The sequence below is a fragment of the Dendrobates tinctorius genome, unplaced genomic scaffold (assembly GCF_039654945.1).
Source record: "Dendrobates tinctorius isolate UK_male_01 unplaced genomic scaffold, ASM3965494v1 ptg000128l, whole genome shotgun sequence".
In the NCBI taxonomy this organism is placed as follows: domain Eukaryota; kingdom Metazoa; phylum Chordata; class Amphibia; order Anura; family Dendrobatidae; genus Dendrobates; species Dendrobates tinctorius.
In genome coordinates, this window is record NW_027361796.1 from 6,564,200 (window position 1) to 6,578,920 (window position 14,721).

Sequence of the window (14,721 nt, forward strand, 5' to 3'; positions counted from 1 at the left end):
GAGATGGGGTACTGGTATGGGCTGGTATCATCAAAGATGAACTTGTGGGACCTTTTTGGGTTGAGGATGGAGTGAAGCTCAACTCCCAGACCTACTGCCAGTTTCTGGAAGACACCTTCAAGCAATGGTACAGGAAGAAGTCGGTATTGTTCAAGAAAAGCATGATTTTCATGCAGGACAATGCTCCTTCACATGCATCCAAATACTCCACAGCGTGGCTGGCCAGTAAAGGTCTAAAAGAAGAAAAAATAATGACATGGCCCCCTTGTTCGCCTGATCTGACCCCATAGAGAACCTGTGGTCCCTCATAAAATGTGAGATCTACAGGGAGTCAAAACATTACACCTCTCCGAACAGTTTCTGGGAGGCTGCGGCATGCAATGTTGATCGTAAACAGATCAAGCAACTGACAGAATCTATGGATGGAAGGCTTTTGAATGTCATCGTAAAGAAAGGTGGCTATATTGGTCACTGATTTTTTTTTTTGTTTTGTTTTTGAATGTCAGAAATGGTTATTTCTACAATTTTCTGTTATATTGGTTTACCTGGTGAAAATAAACTAGTGAGATGGGTATATATTTGGTTTTTATTAAGTTGCCTAATAAATCTGCACAGTAATAGTTACCTGCACAAACAGATATCCTCCTAAGATAGCCAAATCTAAAAAAAAAAACCACTCCAACTTCCAAAAATATTAAGCTTTGATATTTATGAGTCTTTTGGGTTAATTGAGAACATGGTTGTTATTCAATAATAAAAAGAATCCTCTCAAATACAACTTGCCTAATAATTCTGTACTCGGTGTACTATTCTCCTTTATTGTGAGAAACAAAACAAGTCTCCTATATTATCCTTGTCTGTTTTTCAGTATTCTTTCCTAAAATATCAGGACAGTAGGTTTGTGGAAAGTGGCAAGGAAGCTGCCTGTGCACATTAATGTTAGCAGAGGTGCTGACCATCTACGGTGTTTGGGGGTCTTATGAGTGTCCCATGTTGCCATGTCTTCTGGTAAATGAAGATGTGGTTAATCAGATTTATTTTGATTGGGAGATCTCAGAAACTTTCTCTTATGACTCTGATTGCAGTTCACACCATGCTAGATGAAACGTGACCATACATGTTTAATTGACCAACAGAATATCCCCCCATATGCATGAATGCTCATTTAGGCTGAGAAAGCCAATATCAGGTACTTCTGGCAACAAACCTCTCATCTCCAAGGAGAGCAGAAGGCTCAAGTGAATTCAAACTGCCCAAATGTTGACTACCCCAAACATCACCTGCCAAAATAGTCTGGAGACCCCCCTTAAATGCTGTAATCCTGGTTAAAGTGGCCAAAACAATGAGAAAGTCACTGAGTAAAGGCTCAGTTTCTCTGCCAAAATTCTATACTACTTTTTGAGCCAGCAACCGCCACTTAATCCTCTTATTTCTAGATTTAGTGTCTCTTGAAATAGTTATGCTTGGCAATGGCAACATAGTTTTCCTTAGTACGTGCGTTAGATCTTGATTCAGCTAAACTAAAGTTGACTTTGATTGAACCCCAACTATATAGCTGCTAGTATTCATGTATCGTTCACTTAATTTACCATGAAAGTCATTAAAGCATGATGTAGCAATTCCAGACTTATGTCACTTACTGGGTTTCTTGGTATACTTTTGATAAAATCACTTATTGGCAGGCGATTGTAACTAGAGGAACACTAGACCTGCTGCCATGTAGTCCTCCATATTTGAGTTCTGTCTATTCCCACCACCAACACTGGTTGGAAGCTTTCTGCCTATGCACAGTGTACACCAATCAGTGGTGTGGGGGTGGGGATATACAGAGCTCCGCATTCCGAGAACTGGGAGATCTGCAGCAGACAAAATGGTGATTTTATTAAAATTACAGCAAGCAGCCTAGTAAGTGATACCTTGCTGGAATCGGGGTCTCTGCCACTATATTATGCTGATCTCAGATGGGGTAGCAAAAGCCCGGTGACAGATTCCCTGAAAGGTCAGCACATAAGACAGCAATTGGTCTTTTGTAGGGCACGCTGCCCTAAATACTTTTTTGTGATGTTTTAATTTTTCTACTTTGTGCTGTAAGCTAAACTTATTTCAGTCTTATGGACCTATTTTTTTTTTTTTGCATTTTGTAGTATTCTGCTATAGACAAGATCGGGCAAAATGTTGCTGTTTCTGGAAAATGTGGATTTGCACACTACTCTTTACTAACTAAAAAATGGAAGCTGTTTGGGAATATCACGCAAGTAAGTTACCTGAAACTAATGTGCCAGAGGAAATATCCACTGAAAGGAGGAAAAAAAGCAATAAACATTGCAGTATACTGCCGGTGATGGAGAACTTTCAGCTTCCAACAGAGTTTGTGCTCATGATCGGATGGGGTTACCTCTGGTGTGGATAGGCTGGCCTTACTTTGGAAAGCTTTTCCTGATCCCATAAGGGCAGGGTTAAATTTACAGATTCTGTATGGAGACTTAATCTGCTAGTGTGTATGATCCTTGGTGTCGGGAATACTTGTGAATTGTGAAAAATGAGAGGACAGCTGCTACTGATAAGATTCCATCTCCCATCTACATAGAATCGTAGCAACTGGCATCTGCTATCTCAGTGATGGGAAAGTCTGTCTTCACTGACTACAGATTTTACCTTAGAATTGAGATTTTTGATAAGTGCTGATCAATGGTGTCAGAGACGGAAGCAAAGTTTTCTGATAAGATATTTTACAAAGTTGCTTATTCTCATGTGTACTGTTGATTTGTGAAATTTGTGAAATTTTAAGTAGAAGCCTGTGACAATGCCAGTTCGCATACCCTATGGGGATTTTTTCACCAACAAAGTACATAAGCAGTAGATCTTAGAATAATAATATGGTAATTTACACAATTGGATGTTTTTAAATACAATGTTCCTGTGCTGAGATCTAATATATAAAGCTCAAATTGTGTATGTATGTACTGTATATATGTGTATGTATGTGTGTGTGTATGTATGTCTGTCTGGGGATAGGCATCCGCACCGTCGCAGCTACAGCCACAAAATTTGGCACAGTCACACGTCTGGACCCCGAGAGCGTCCTAAGCTATGTTGTGAGGTGAAATTTTAACCCCGCGCATTCCAATTCACCAAACAGTTTTGCCCCTATCTACATACTGGGGAAAAAGTGTGTGCGTGTCAAGCCCCGCCCCTCATTATGATGTCATAATGCCCCTAGCTACATAATGGGGAACAGTGTGTGCGTGTCAAGCCCCGCCCCTCTTATGATGTCACAATGGTTGCCATGGCGACACTGATGTCATCATAGGTTGCAAGCCCCGCCGCTCATTATGATGTCATAATGGTTGACTATGAGATGGAGGATGTGTGATGGGTATATGGGCACTGGACTATGGGATGGAGGATATGTATGATGGGTATATGGGCACGGGACTATGGGATGGAGGATGTGTATATGGGCACGGGACTATGGGATGGAGGATATGTATGACGGGTATATGGGCACGGGACTATGGGATGGAGGATATGTATGATGGGTGTATGGGCACGGGACTATGGGATGGAGGATATGTATGATGGGTATATGGGCATGGGACTATGGGATGGAGGATGTGTGATGGGTATATGGGCACTCAACTATGGGATGGAGTATATGTATGATGGGTATATGGGCATGGGACTATGGGATGGAGAATATGTATGATGGGTATATGGGCATGGGACTATGGGATGGAGGATATGTATGATGGGTATATGGCACGGGCCTATGGGAACGTGGATATGTATGATGGGTATATGGGCATGGGACTATAGGATAATTATAATTTGTTATAACTAACCACAGTTAGTTACTGTGCCCGGGCAGCACCGGGCTCTTCAGCTAGTAATCTTATAAATATGTCCCTGCTGTGTACTGTGTAATGGCTGTGTCTGACGGTGCAGGAACATGGTCTGATCATACCACAGCTCCTGGGCAGGGGAGGAAGTAAGATGGAGTATACAGACAGGACAGCAGGGGATCACAGCTAATTCTTTCTGTGAGATATAACATTTCCCTGCTTGTTTAAAACATGTTTTACCTCCCAGAAAGAATAATTTGTGATCCCATGCTGTCCTGTCTCTATACTCTCTTTCTCCTCTCCTGCCCAGGAGCTGTGATATGATCAGACCATGTTCCTGTACGGTAAGACACAGCCATTACACAGGACACAGCAGGGGCACATTTATAAGAATACCTCAGCACAGGAACATTTTATATAAACACATCCAATTGTGGAACTAATTATTATTCTAAAATCTAGTGAATAAAATGTACTTTGTTGGATTAACCCAATGTTGACTTCTTTCTGATCTGTACAAAAGAAGATGCCATGATGAGTTCCTGTAATCCCCTTGTAATGGGGGGACCCTGCAGGCAGTACAGGTGGGGAGTTGTCAGTAACAGGCTATGTTTTCTCCTGTTGTCACTTGTAGCTTCCCCTTCCCACTTCTCCATTATGTGGAGAGCAGAATGAAAAGTTTCACTTCCGTGTTTTGTGTCTGCCTTTGAGTGATTTCTGCATCCTGGATCTTGTATCTAGAGCTTTGTTCTAGGTGTCAAGTGATTATTCTGGGCTTCAATATATTGGGTACATGTCAAACACACCAGGGTGTCCGGTCAAGAGTGTATGGTTGTCACTCTTCCCTGATGCGAGATGCCTGTTGGAAGATGGATTGGGCATCTTAGTGAGGTCTGGCAAAATGTTTGGTAAGGCACGTATTCGAGGGGTGATGACCTGTTAGCAGTCAGCTGACCAGACCATGTATGACAATACAATATGTGCTAGGCCATGTCATAAGCCAATCTGCTTCTGTTACTAGCCAGTGTTCTATTGTAAATCAAAGGCACTACTGGGGCAGTAAGGAGTATACTAAGGATTTTACACAGACCTCTTACAGAGCATGTGAATTTGGTAGTTCCTGACAAAATCCGGAGCTCTTACCTCATTCGTGGATTAAAGTGTCAAGCGTTCAGTGTGAAACTGACAGTGTAATGCTCTCCAGACTGACATTAGTGGAGCCTGTATTATTCCCATCTGCCCATGCTTGATTTTCCTTTTTCTCTAAATGTTTGCACTTAAAACGATGTCGTAACGCTTCCTACCATATGTTTTCAGGAACAGAACATGATGGTGAAGGGAGGCCTGGCTTGGTGGAATGACTTCATTGTTCTGGCATGTTATAATTTAAATGATCGTCATGAGGAGGTAAATGTTTTGTTTTGGGTTTTTCTATAAATCCATTAAAAGGGTTGTCTGACAGCAATTTATTTTTAAGGCTTGGATTGATTAAAAATGTTTAACAATGCTATACCCACCTTCCAGCGTAACTGTGAATCCATGGCAGCCCACTCTGGAAGTCTGCAGGAATGGTGTCTCCATAGTTCGGTAGTCATAGCACCGCTGGAGCCAGCAATTGGCTGCGTCGGTCAGGTGACTAGAAGAGCGTGTATTCAGACGTTTCTCTGATGCTGCGAACAGATCAGATACCGCCAACTGAGCTGCTGCAGGCCTCCCTTGCTCCGCGCGGGACCTGGAAGGGGAGCATGTCTCCATTTATTAATTTTTAATCCATCCACTCCTTTAAGTTTACTGTTTTACAATCCCAATAATCCTCGGCATCAGCATTAGTATCTCGAGTCATATAAAGTGTTTTTATTTTATTTTTAATGTCTACCCTTCCACATATTTCACCTCGGCTTTCTTTCCTCAGCTGCGGGTCTATCTTCGTACATCCAATCTTGACAATGCTTTTGCCTATGTCACCAAAGTGCAGTTGGAGACATTGCTTCTCAGCGTGTTCAGAGATATGTTGATTATTTTTCGAGCGGACTGTTCTTTCTGCCTTTATAGTATTGAAAGAAAATCTGAAGGGTGAGTTATTTGAAGGCATTGTTATCACATCAAGATGTTAGTACTGAATGTCAGTGGAATTGTTAAAATGTTTCTCTGTTGGCTCACGTTTAGCACAATAATTTTACATTTGGCAATCTTGTAAATAATTCTCTTGTTTCTTGATATTCCTGTTCGTATTTGTTATTTTGCTCCAAGGCTGCTGTTGTCATTTGTTCTTGGAACGTCCACCTAGTGTGCCCAGTGCTAGTGGTCTAGCATAGCCATCACCTAGACCTCTTGTAAAGTGAATGATTCCTAGTACTGTGCAGTCCAGCCAATAACAAGCTGGACGCATGTATATATGTATGTGTATATATAAAAAACTACATTTTTCGGATCGTTCTACTGGTTTGGTTTCATTGTTGCAGTCCTCATCCTTTGGTCTGTTTACAAGTCCTTCAGGAAGTGTCCATGTCTCGGTACATTCCCCATCCGTCCCTCGTGGTATCCATAACCCTAACATCTGTGAGGACAGAGACTGGCATCTCCCTAAAAATGCCCCAACAGGTGCAGTACCTATGCTTTACTACTGTCCATAAACCTGGCACTGTTGATGTGTGCTACCATTTCATGAAATAATCCCAAGGTTAATAGTGATCGTTTTATGCCTTTTGTAGGCATGTGATGCAGAAAGCATTATGTTGAATCTAGCAGGCCAGCTAATAATGCTACAACGGGATCGCTCAGGTCCCCAGATCCGTGAAAAAGAAGCCAATTCACAGCAGCGGAAACTTGTAAGTAAGCAATTCTAGCTTTAAGCACTTTTCTAGCTAATAGCCCTCACTAAAAGGGTCAAAACTTTGTCAACAAGTGTCCACGTAGCAAGGTAGAACCAGCTGTGTTCATTGCTCCGCACAGCCTTGTAGTTCACATAAAAGGCAGGAAAGCAACACTTCCATTTTATGAACAAGCAATTGGCGCCCTCTACAGCCTTAACGAGTTACAGCAACTTCATTTTATAAACTTAGTCACTTGAATTTTTCCTTTGAAGTTTAGTTCAAGTCCTCCTTATTGTTTTCCTGATCCGGCGTTCAGCTAGCTTTGCAAGAAAATAATCCTTTTTCTTTCTGCAGTACCAATATATTCCAGAGCACTTTATAATTTAGAGGGGACTTTTACAGACAGTAAAGACATTACAGAGTAACATATCGTCCAACACCTACCAAGAGGAGTGAGGTCCCTCTCACAATCTATGAGATGATTTAACTCCCTGAAATGGTATCAATTCTGATGTGAAAATCAGATCAAAAATTTTGGGGAAGAAACCTAATAGCGCTTGCTTTCTTGTCATTTGAATGGATATGTATCTGTTTACTTCACTTGTGCAAAATAAAGTGTTCTGTTATAGAACTAAAATTCTGGAGTTTCCAGAAATATTATCAATCTAGTCCTAATATGCAGATTTACCCATGCTTACTGTCACTCTGCTTTATTTAAGCTGCCGTTTTGTGCTCCGGTGGTCCTAGCACAGTCTGTGGAAAATGTCTGGAGCACCTGTCGGGCCAACAAGCAAAAACGCCATTTGTTGGAGGCATTGTGGCTTAGCTGCGGTGGAGCAGGCATGAAAGTTTGGCTTCCTTTGTTCCCCAGAGATCATCGCAAACCACATTCCTTTCTTTCCAGACGGATAATGCTGCCTTTTCACATCAACATTTACCCACTTGCAGTCCTGTTTGAAGATGCCCTGGTTCTTGGAGCAATAAATGAAACTGTGGCTTATGACTGTTTGAACAACCGTGGCTCTCCAGCGGAACATTTGGAGGTTCAGTTCCCTTACTGTATTGTAGAGAGGACCTCTCAGATCTACCTCCACCACATCCTAAGACAGCTATTAGTCAGGAATTTAGGAGAGCAAGCTTTGCTCTTAGCCCACTCGTGTGCCTCTTTACCCTATTTCCCACATGTGCTAGAACTCATGCTACATGAAGTATTGGAAGAAGAAGCTACCTCACGGGAACCCATTCCCGACCCACTGCTCCCCACTGTGGCTAAATTCATCACGGAGTTCCCCCTTTTTCTGCAGACAGTGGTGCATTGTGCTCGGAAGACAGAATATGCTCTTTGGAATTACCTATTTGCTGCTGTTGGCAACCCTAAGGACTTGTTTGAGGAGTGCCTAATGGCCCAGGACCTTGACACTGCTGCCTCTTATCTCATCATTCTCCAGGTAGTAATATATGTACCGCACACCTCACTTGTTAGCTATTAAATTATACTGTTTCCTAAACGCTAAAATTGTAATTACAATTACGGTCATACATCATCAACTTCTCTGACATTGTGTATGTGTGTGTATGTATATATATATATATATATATATATATATATATATATATATATATATATATATATATATAATATGTGTATATATTCATTTCTGATTAAAAGTGGAAATGAAACTATATCTCTTGTTACAGAACATGGAGGCAGCAGCGGTAAGCAGGCAACATGCAACTCTCCTATTTAACACTGCCCTAGAGCAGGGAAAGTGGGATCTTTGCAGGCACATGATAAGGTTTCTGAAGGCTATCGGATCTGGTGAATGTGAGACTCCTCCAGCTACTCCCACTTCACAGGTTTGTATTAATGGGAATACCATTTCAAAGTAGAAAAATAGTCAGATTTGAGAGTCCTCAGTGGTTGATACCTTTTAATGGCTAACTGAAAAGATGGTAGCACATTGAAAGTTTGCAATGTGTTACCATCTTTTCAGTTAGCCATTAAAAGGTATCAACCACTGAGGACTCTCAAATCTGACTATTTTTCTATCTACTGGCTAACAGGGTACAAAGATATATATCTTTCCTTTATCATTTCAAAGTATTGATTCATTCTGCAAATGTGTTAAATCAGGAAGTGAGTGGTATTTGTAATCCATATTAATAGTTACAAAAAAAATCAAGAAAAAATAACCTTAAATTTTGAATCCCCTGCTCCAATTTAAGGAGTTTCACATATTTTCCTGATTTACTAAAAAGTACAAGCATCCTGGTACCTCCATATTGGAAGGTGCTGCTCATGTAGTTTTCAGTTATCACCACTTCCACTCATCTGCCTTTTGTGGCTCAGCACTGTCAATTGCAATTGTGCAGCTTTATAGACACCAAGGAACTATTCACATCAGAACTGCTGCCATTCCATTTAGTATGTTTGGAATAGTGACTGTATCATGATTCCGTCTATCTGTCCCTTTTATATAGTTCCCTTAATGACAGGAAAATTCACTGTTTGTATGGGTGACCTCCCATCATATCACACCTGCTCAGCATTGTTATTGCTTTTCTAATGACAGAAGTGGATGGATCAATGACATTAAACTTGTGTGCCCTTTCACACTGCAGAAACTCGGTGTATGTTTGTGACGGGTTTCTCCCTGACAGCTCATACAAGCAGGAGGCAGTGAAGATGAGCTAAAGTTGCATAGGAATATGGAGAAGATAATACACTTAGCACTTACAGATAACATGGACAGTTAGTGAGAGTTGAGAGGTCTCTACCTCTGCAACTAGTAAGTTGATGGGCTTGCCTATATTATTGCACTCTTATAAGTGTCATTAAAGATCATTTCAGCTACATGGGAGGACATACAGAGCAACAATTAGAGCAGGGCTTAGTGAGAAGGGGATGCGTCTGAGAGCTCTAAAGTGGGATTTGATAGGTGATGTCATCCTTTACTTCACACAATGACAGAGATTGACCTGTCTACAAAAGAGAGTATGTATTGGTCCGGTAATCATGCTGGAGGTCACTACACAAATTCCCCTAATAGAAGGATAGCAAAATAGATGGATGCAACTAAGGTGGAATGAAACAAATTACACATCTAGATTAATACTTGTGAATTACCATTGCATGTGCTAAAAAAAAATGTCTAAATTCCATTTTTTTTAAGCTGACCAAAAACAATTTCTCCCGTGTTCCCGTCACCATGCCTTTATTCTCAGCAAAAAAATACAGCAAAAAATATGTCCTATGTCTCAACTTCTTGGGGATAGAATTCCATAATTGCAATCCTAATATCGTGAAGTCCTAGAAAAGCACTTCTACGTGACTTCTGTCATCATTAAACCAAGCTACACTTGTGACCATCAGAAATAGTCATAGAAAATTGATGGCTCGCAATGTTTGTCATTACAACATTTTTCAGGCCTTGTATAATCGTACAAATGAAGCTAACAAAGTGCTCAGAGAGGAATGTAAGCAATCGCTATATAAATGGAGTACAAAAGCGAGCTAGCTTCTATACAGATGTGCCATTTCAGTTGCCTAGAATACTGTTATTTTTACCTTGTATTTATGACGTTGAATGGATTGCCAATATCGCTAAGATCATTTCAACAGACTGTCCGCTTCTAAGATGTGGAGCACGTTTCAGTTGATTTATACTTAAGAAATTAAAAACTTTTGAGTTTTTCCAAAATGCAAGTTCCCCTGAGAAGTGATAGAAGGACCATTTTTAATGAAGTCATGTTTGTGTTCTTGTACAGGAGCCCAGCTCTGCCGGTGGTTTTGAATTCTTTAGAAACCGTAGCATAAGTTTGTCCCAATGTGCCGAGAATCTTCCTGTTGGAAAGTTTAACCTTCAGAAAACTCTGAGCATGCCTTCTGGTCCTGCTGGCAAACGGTGAGAATAACCGGTGAATTCTCGACATCACTGCGGATCCATAATGCGACTTTCATGATACAGTTACAGTATATTGTAAATGTCGTATTTTCTACATTGTTTTTGACTGTTGTGGACAATATTCATAAAATATCACTTGCTTTTTATGTACGCTTGCTTAGCTGCATTTCTTCCAGTAATGCCACTCATCTGTGCATTGTACAGACTTCTTAGACTCTTAGCAAATGACACTGGCAGCCTGGTGCCATGGGAAGCTACTGAGACTTGAAATGCAGAATATTGCAAATGTCTTTTCATAATAGGCTAGGCAATTAATCTGAAGTCTCCCTTTATCATTTTCATGCTTTCTTAAAACATTATGAATAAGCTTTGCTTATAATATACAGCTCTGGCAAAAATTAAGGGACCACTGCAAATTTTCAGTTTGTCTGATTTTTCTCTTTATAGGTATATTTTTGAGTAAAATGTAAATTGCTCTTTTATTCTATAAACTACTGACAACATGTCTCCGAATTTCCAAGCACTAAATTTTGTATTTATTTTCAGAAAATGAGACATTGTCAAAATAACAAAAAAAATGCAGTGCTTTCAGACCTCAAATAATGCTAAGAAAACAAGTACATAATCATTTAGAAACAACAATACTAATGTTTTAACTCAGGAAGAGTTCAGAAATCAATATTTTGTGGAATAACCATGATTTTTATTCACAGCTTTCATGCATCTTGGCATGCTTTCCACCAGTCTTTCACACAGTTTTTGGGTGACCTTATGCCACTCCTGGTACAAAAATGTAAGCAGTTCTTCTTTGTTTGATGGCTTGTGACTATCAATCTTTCTCTTGATTACATTCCAGAGGTTTTCAATGGGGTTCAGGTCTGGAGATTGGGCTGGCCATGACAGGGATTTGATGTGGTGGTCCTTCATCCACACAGTGATTGACCTAACTGTGTGGCATGGGGCATTGTCCTGCTGGAATAAACAGTCCTCAGAGTTGGGGAACATTGCCTGAGCAGAAGGAATCAACTGTTTTTCCAGGGTAACCTTGTATGCGGCTTGATTCATACGTCCTTCGCAAAGATTAACCTGCCCAATTCCAGCCTTGCTGAAGCATCCCCAGATCATCACCGATCCTCCACCAGATTTCACAGCAACCCAGTTAGAGCATAGACCATTTATAACCACCCTCTGCTTTCTGTCACTGAGCCAGTTACTTACCTATTTACACACATTTTCCCCTAGACCCAGCATTCTCATTTTATGTACCAACCTATCAAATGCCTTGGAAAAATCAAGATATACCACGTTCAATAACTCATCTTAGTCCAGTCTATAGCTTACCTCTTCATAAAAACTGATTGCAGTAGATTGGTTTGACAGGAGCGATTCCTCATAAACCCATGCTGATATGGCATTAAACAGTTATTCTCATTGAGATAATCCAGAATAACATCCCTCAGAAACCCTTCAAATATTTTACCAACAATAGAGGTTAGACTTACTGGCCTATAATTTCCAGGTTCACTTTTAGAGCCCTTTTTGAATATTGGTACCACATTTGCTATGCGCCAGTCCTGTGGAACAGACCCCGTCGCTATAGAGTCCCTAAATATAAGAAGTAATGGCTTGTCTATTACATTACTTGGTTCTCTTAGTACTCGTGGGTGTATGCCATCCGGATCCGGAGATTTATCTATTTTAATCTTACTTAGCCGGTTTTGCACCTCTTCTTGGGTTAGATTGGTGACCCTTAATATAGGGTTTTCTTTGTCTCTAGGCATTTCACCTTTCATTTTCCACCATGAATACCGTGGAGAAGAAGGTGTTTAATATATTAGCTTTTTTCTCATCATCTACAACCTTACTTTCCTCACAATTTTTTAAGGGGCCTACACTTATGATTCTTTTAATGTTGATATAGTTGAAGAACAGTTTGGGATTAGTTTTACTCTCCTTAGCAATGTGCTTCTCTGTTTCCTTTTTGGTAGCTTTAATTAGTTTTTTAGATAAAGTATATTTCTCCCTATAGTTTTCTAGAGCTTCAACGGTGCCATCTTGCTTTAGTAGTTTAAGGCTGTGTGCCCATGTTGCGTTTTTTAAGCGTTTCCGTTGCGTTTTTGTCGCTGCGGAAACGCTTAAAAAACGCTAATAAAACATCCCCATGCAATCCTATGGCATTCCGCAGTTGTGCTAATGCTGCCGATTTTTCTGCTGCGGAATCGCATAGCGGAAACATCTGCAGCACGTCCATTCATTTTGCGGAATCACGGCGATTCTGCCGCCATAGGATTGCATTGAAACGCTCACTTTACGCATGTGGCTATGCCCACCATGCGTAAAGTGAGCGTTTCATGTGTGGATGGTACCCAGGATCTGGAGGAGAGGAGACTCTCCTCCATGCCCTGGGTACCATATTCCTGTAAAAAATAGAATTAAAATAAAAAATATGGATATACTTACCCTCTGTCGACCCCCGGAGTCCTCCCGGCCCTCAGTGGAGCTTCCCAGGCATGCTTTGCGCGAAAATGACCTTTGCGACGTCACACAGGTCATTCTTGCAAAGCACGCCTTGGAACGGAACTTGCCAGCAGCTCCGATGAGGACCACATGCATTTTACCCATGGCAGGTAGTTGCGGAAATGTGGCAGACCATTCCACAGCATTTCTGCAACGTGGGCACATAACCTAAATGCTTTCTTTTTACTGTTAATTGCCCCTCTTACTACTTTGTTTAGCCACATTGGGTTTTTTCTATTTCTTTTTATTCCCACAAGGTATAAACCGTTTACAGTGCCTATTTAGGATGTTCTAAAACATTTCCCATGTATTATCTGTATTCTTATTTCTGAGGACATTGTCCCAGTCAACCAGATTAAGGGCATCTCTTAGCTGGTCAAACTTTGCCTGCCTAAAGTTCAGTGTTTTTCTGACTCCCTGACAAGTCCCCCTTTCGAAATACAAGTGAAACTGTACACTATTGTGGTCGCTATTTCCTAGATGCCCGACGACTTGCAGATTTGTTATTCTGTCAGGTCTATTAGATAGTTTTAGGTCTAAAAGTGCTGCTTCTCTGGTTGGATGCTGCACCAATTGTGAAAGATAATTTTTCTTGGTTATTAGCAGAAACCTGTTGCCTTTATGGATTTTGCAGGTCTGTTTCCCATTTAATATCCAGGTATTTAAAGTCCCCCATAACAAGTGGTATCAACTTCCTGTTTGTGGCACATTAGTATATGGGAGGGGGAAAACTTCTCTGTAAGTTTGATGTGTCACATGACCCTCTTCCCATTGGAAAAAATAACGTTTGATCCATAATGGCCAACTTCAAAATGGCCGCCATGGTCACCACACATCTTGAAAAGTTTCTCCCCTCCCATATACTAATGTGCCACAAACAGCAAGTTGATATCACCAACCATTCCCGTTTTATTTAGGTGTATCCAAATAAATGGTCCACCCTGTATGTACAGTGGGGAAAAAAAGTATTTAGTCAGTCAGCAATAGTGCAAGTTCCACCACTTAAAAAGATGAGAGGCGTCTGTAATTTACATCATAGGTAGACCTCAACTATGGGAGACAAACTGAGAAAAAAAAATCCAGAAAATCACATTGTCTGTTTTTTTTTCATTTGATTTGCATATTATGGTGGAAAATAAGTATTTGGTCAGAAACAAAATTTCATCTCAATACTTTGTGATATATCCTTTGTTGGCAATGACAGAGGTCAAACGTTTTCTGTAAGTCTTCACAAGGTTGCCACACACTGTTGTTGGTATGTTGGCCCATTCCTCCATGCAGATCTCCTCTAGAGCAGTGATGTTTTTGGCTTTTCGCTTGGCAACACGGACTTTCAACTCCCTCCAAAGGTTTTCTATAGGGTTGAGATCTGGAGACTGGCTAGGCCACTCCAGGACCTTGAAATGCTTCTTACGAAGCCACTCCTTCGTTGCCCTGGCGGTGTGCTTTGGATCATTGTCATGTTGAAAGACCCAGCCACGTTTCATCTTCAATGCCCTTGCTGATGGAAGGAGGTTTGCACTCAAAATCTCACGATACATGGCCCCATTCATTCTTTCATGTACCCGGATCAGTCGTCCTGGCCCCTTTGAGAGAAACAGCCCCAAAGCATGATGTTTCCACCACCATGCTTTACAGTAGGTA

General features: G+C 40.8%; 1 protein-coding gene across 3 annotated transcripts in view; it reads left to right on the forward strand.

The window, feature by feature from the left end:
* The window catches only part of RIC1 (RIC1 homolog, RAB6A GEF complex partner 1), a 169,581-nt gene that overhangs the window by 137,199 nt on the left and 17,661 nt on the right, over positions 1 to 14,721 (forward strand). For all 3 annotated transcript variants that reach the window (XM_073542645.1, XM_073542647.1, XM_073542646.1), the window contains exons 14-21: positions 2,145 to 2,255; positions 5,160 to 5,249; positions 5,755 to 5,915; positions 6,305 to 6,443; positions 6,554 to 6,670; positions 7,375 to 8,103; positions 8,354 to 8,512; positions 10,424 to 10,560. In XM_073542645.1, coding sequence (XP_073398746.1) covers positions 2,145 to 2,255; positions 5,160 to 5,249; positions 5,755 to 5,915; positions 6,305 to 6,443; positions 6,554 to 6,670; positions 7,375 to 8,103; positions 8,354 to 8,512; positions 10,424 to 10,560 — 1,643 coding nt within the window. The remainder of the gene's footprint in view (positions 1 to 2,144; positions 2,256 to 5,159; positions 5,250 to 5,754; positions 5,916 to 6,304; positions 6,444 to 6,553; positions 6,671 to 7,374; positions 8,104 to 8,353; positions 8,513 to 10,423; positions 10,561 to 14,721) is intronic.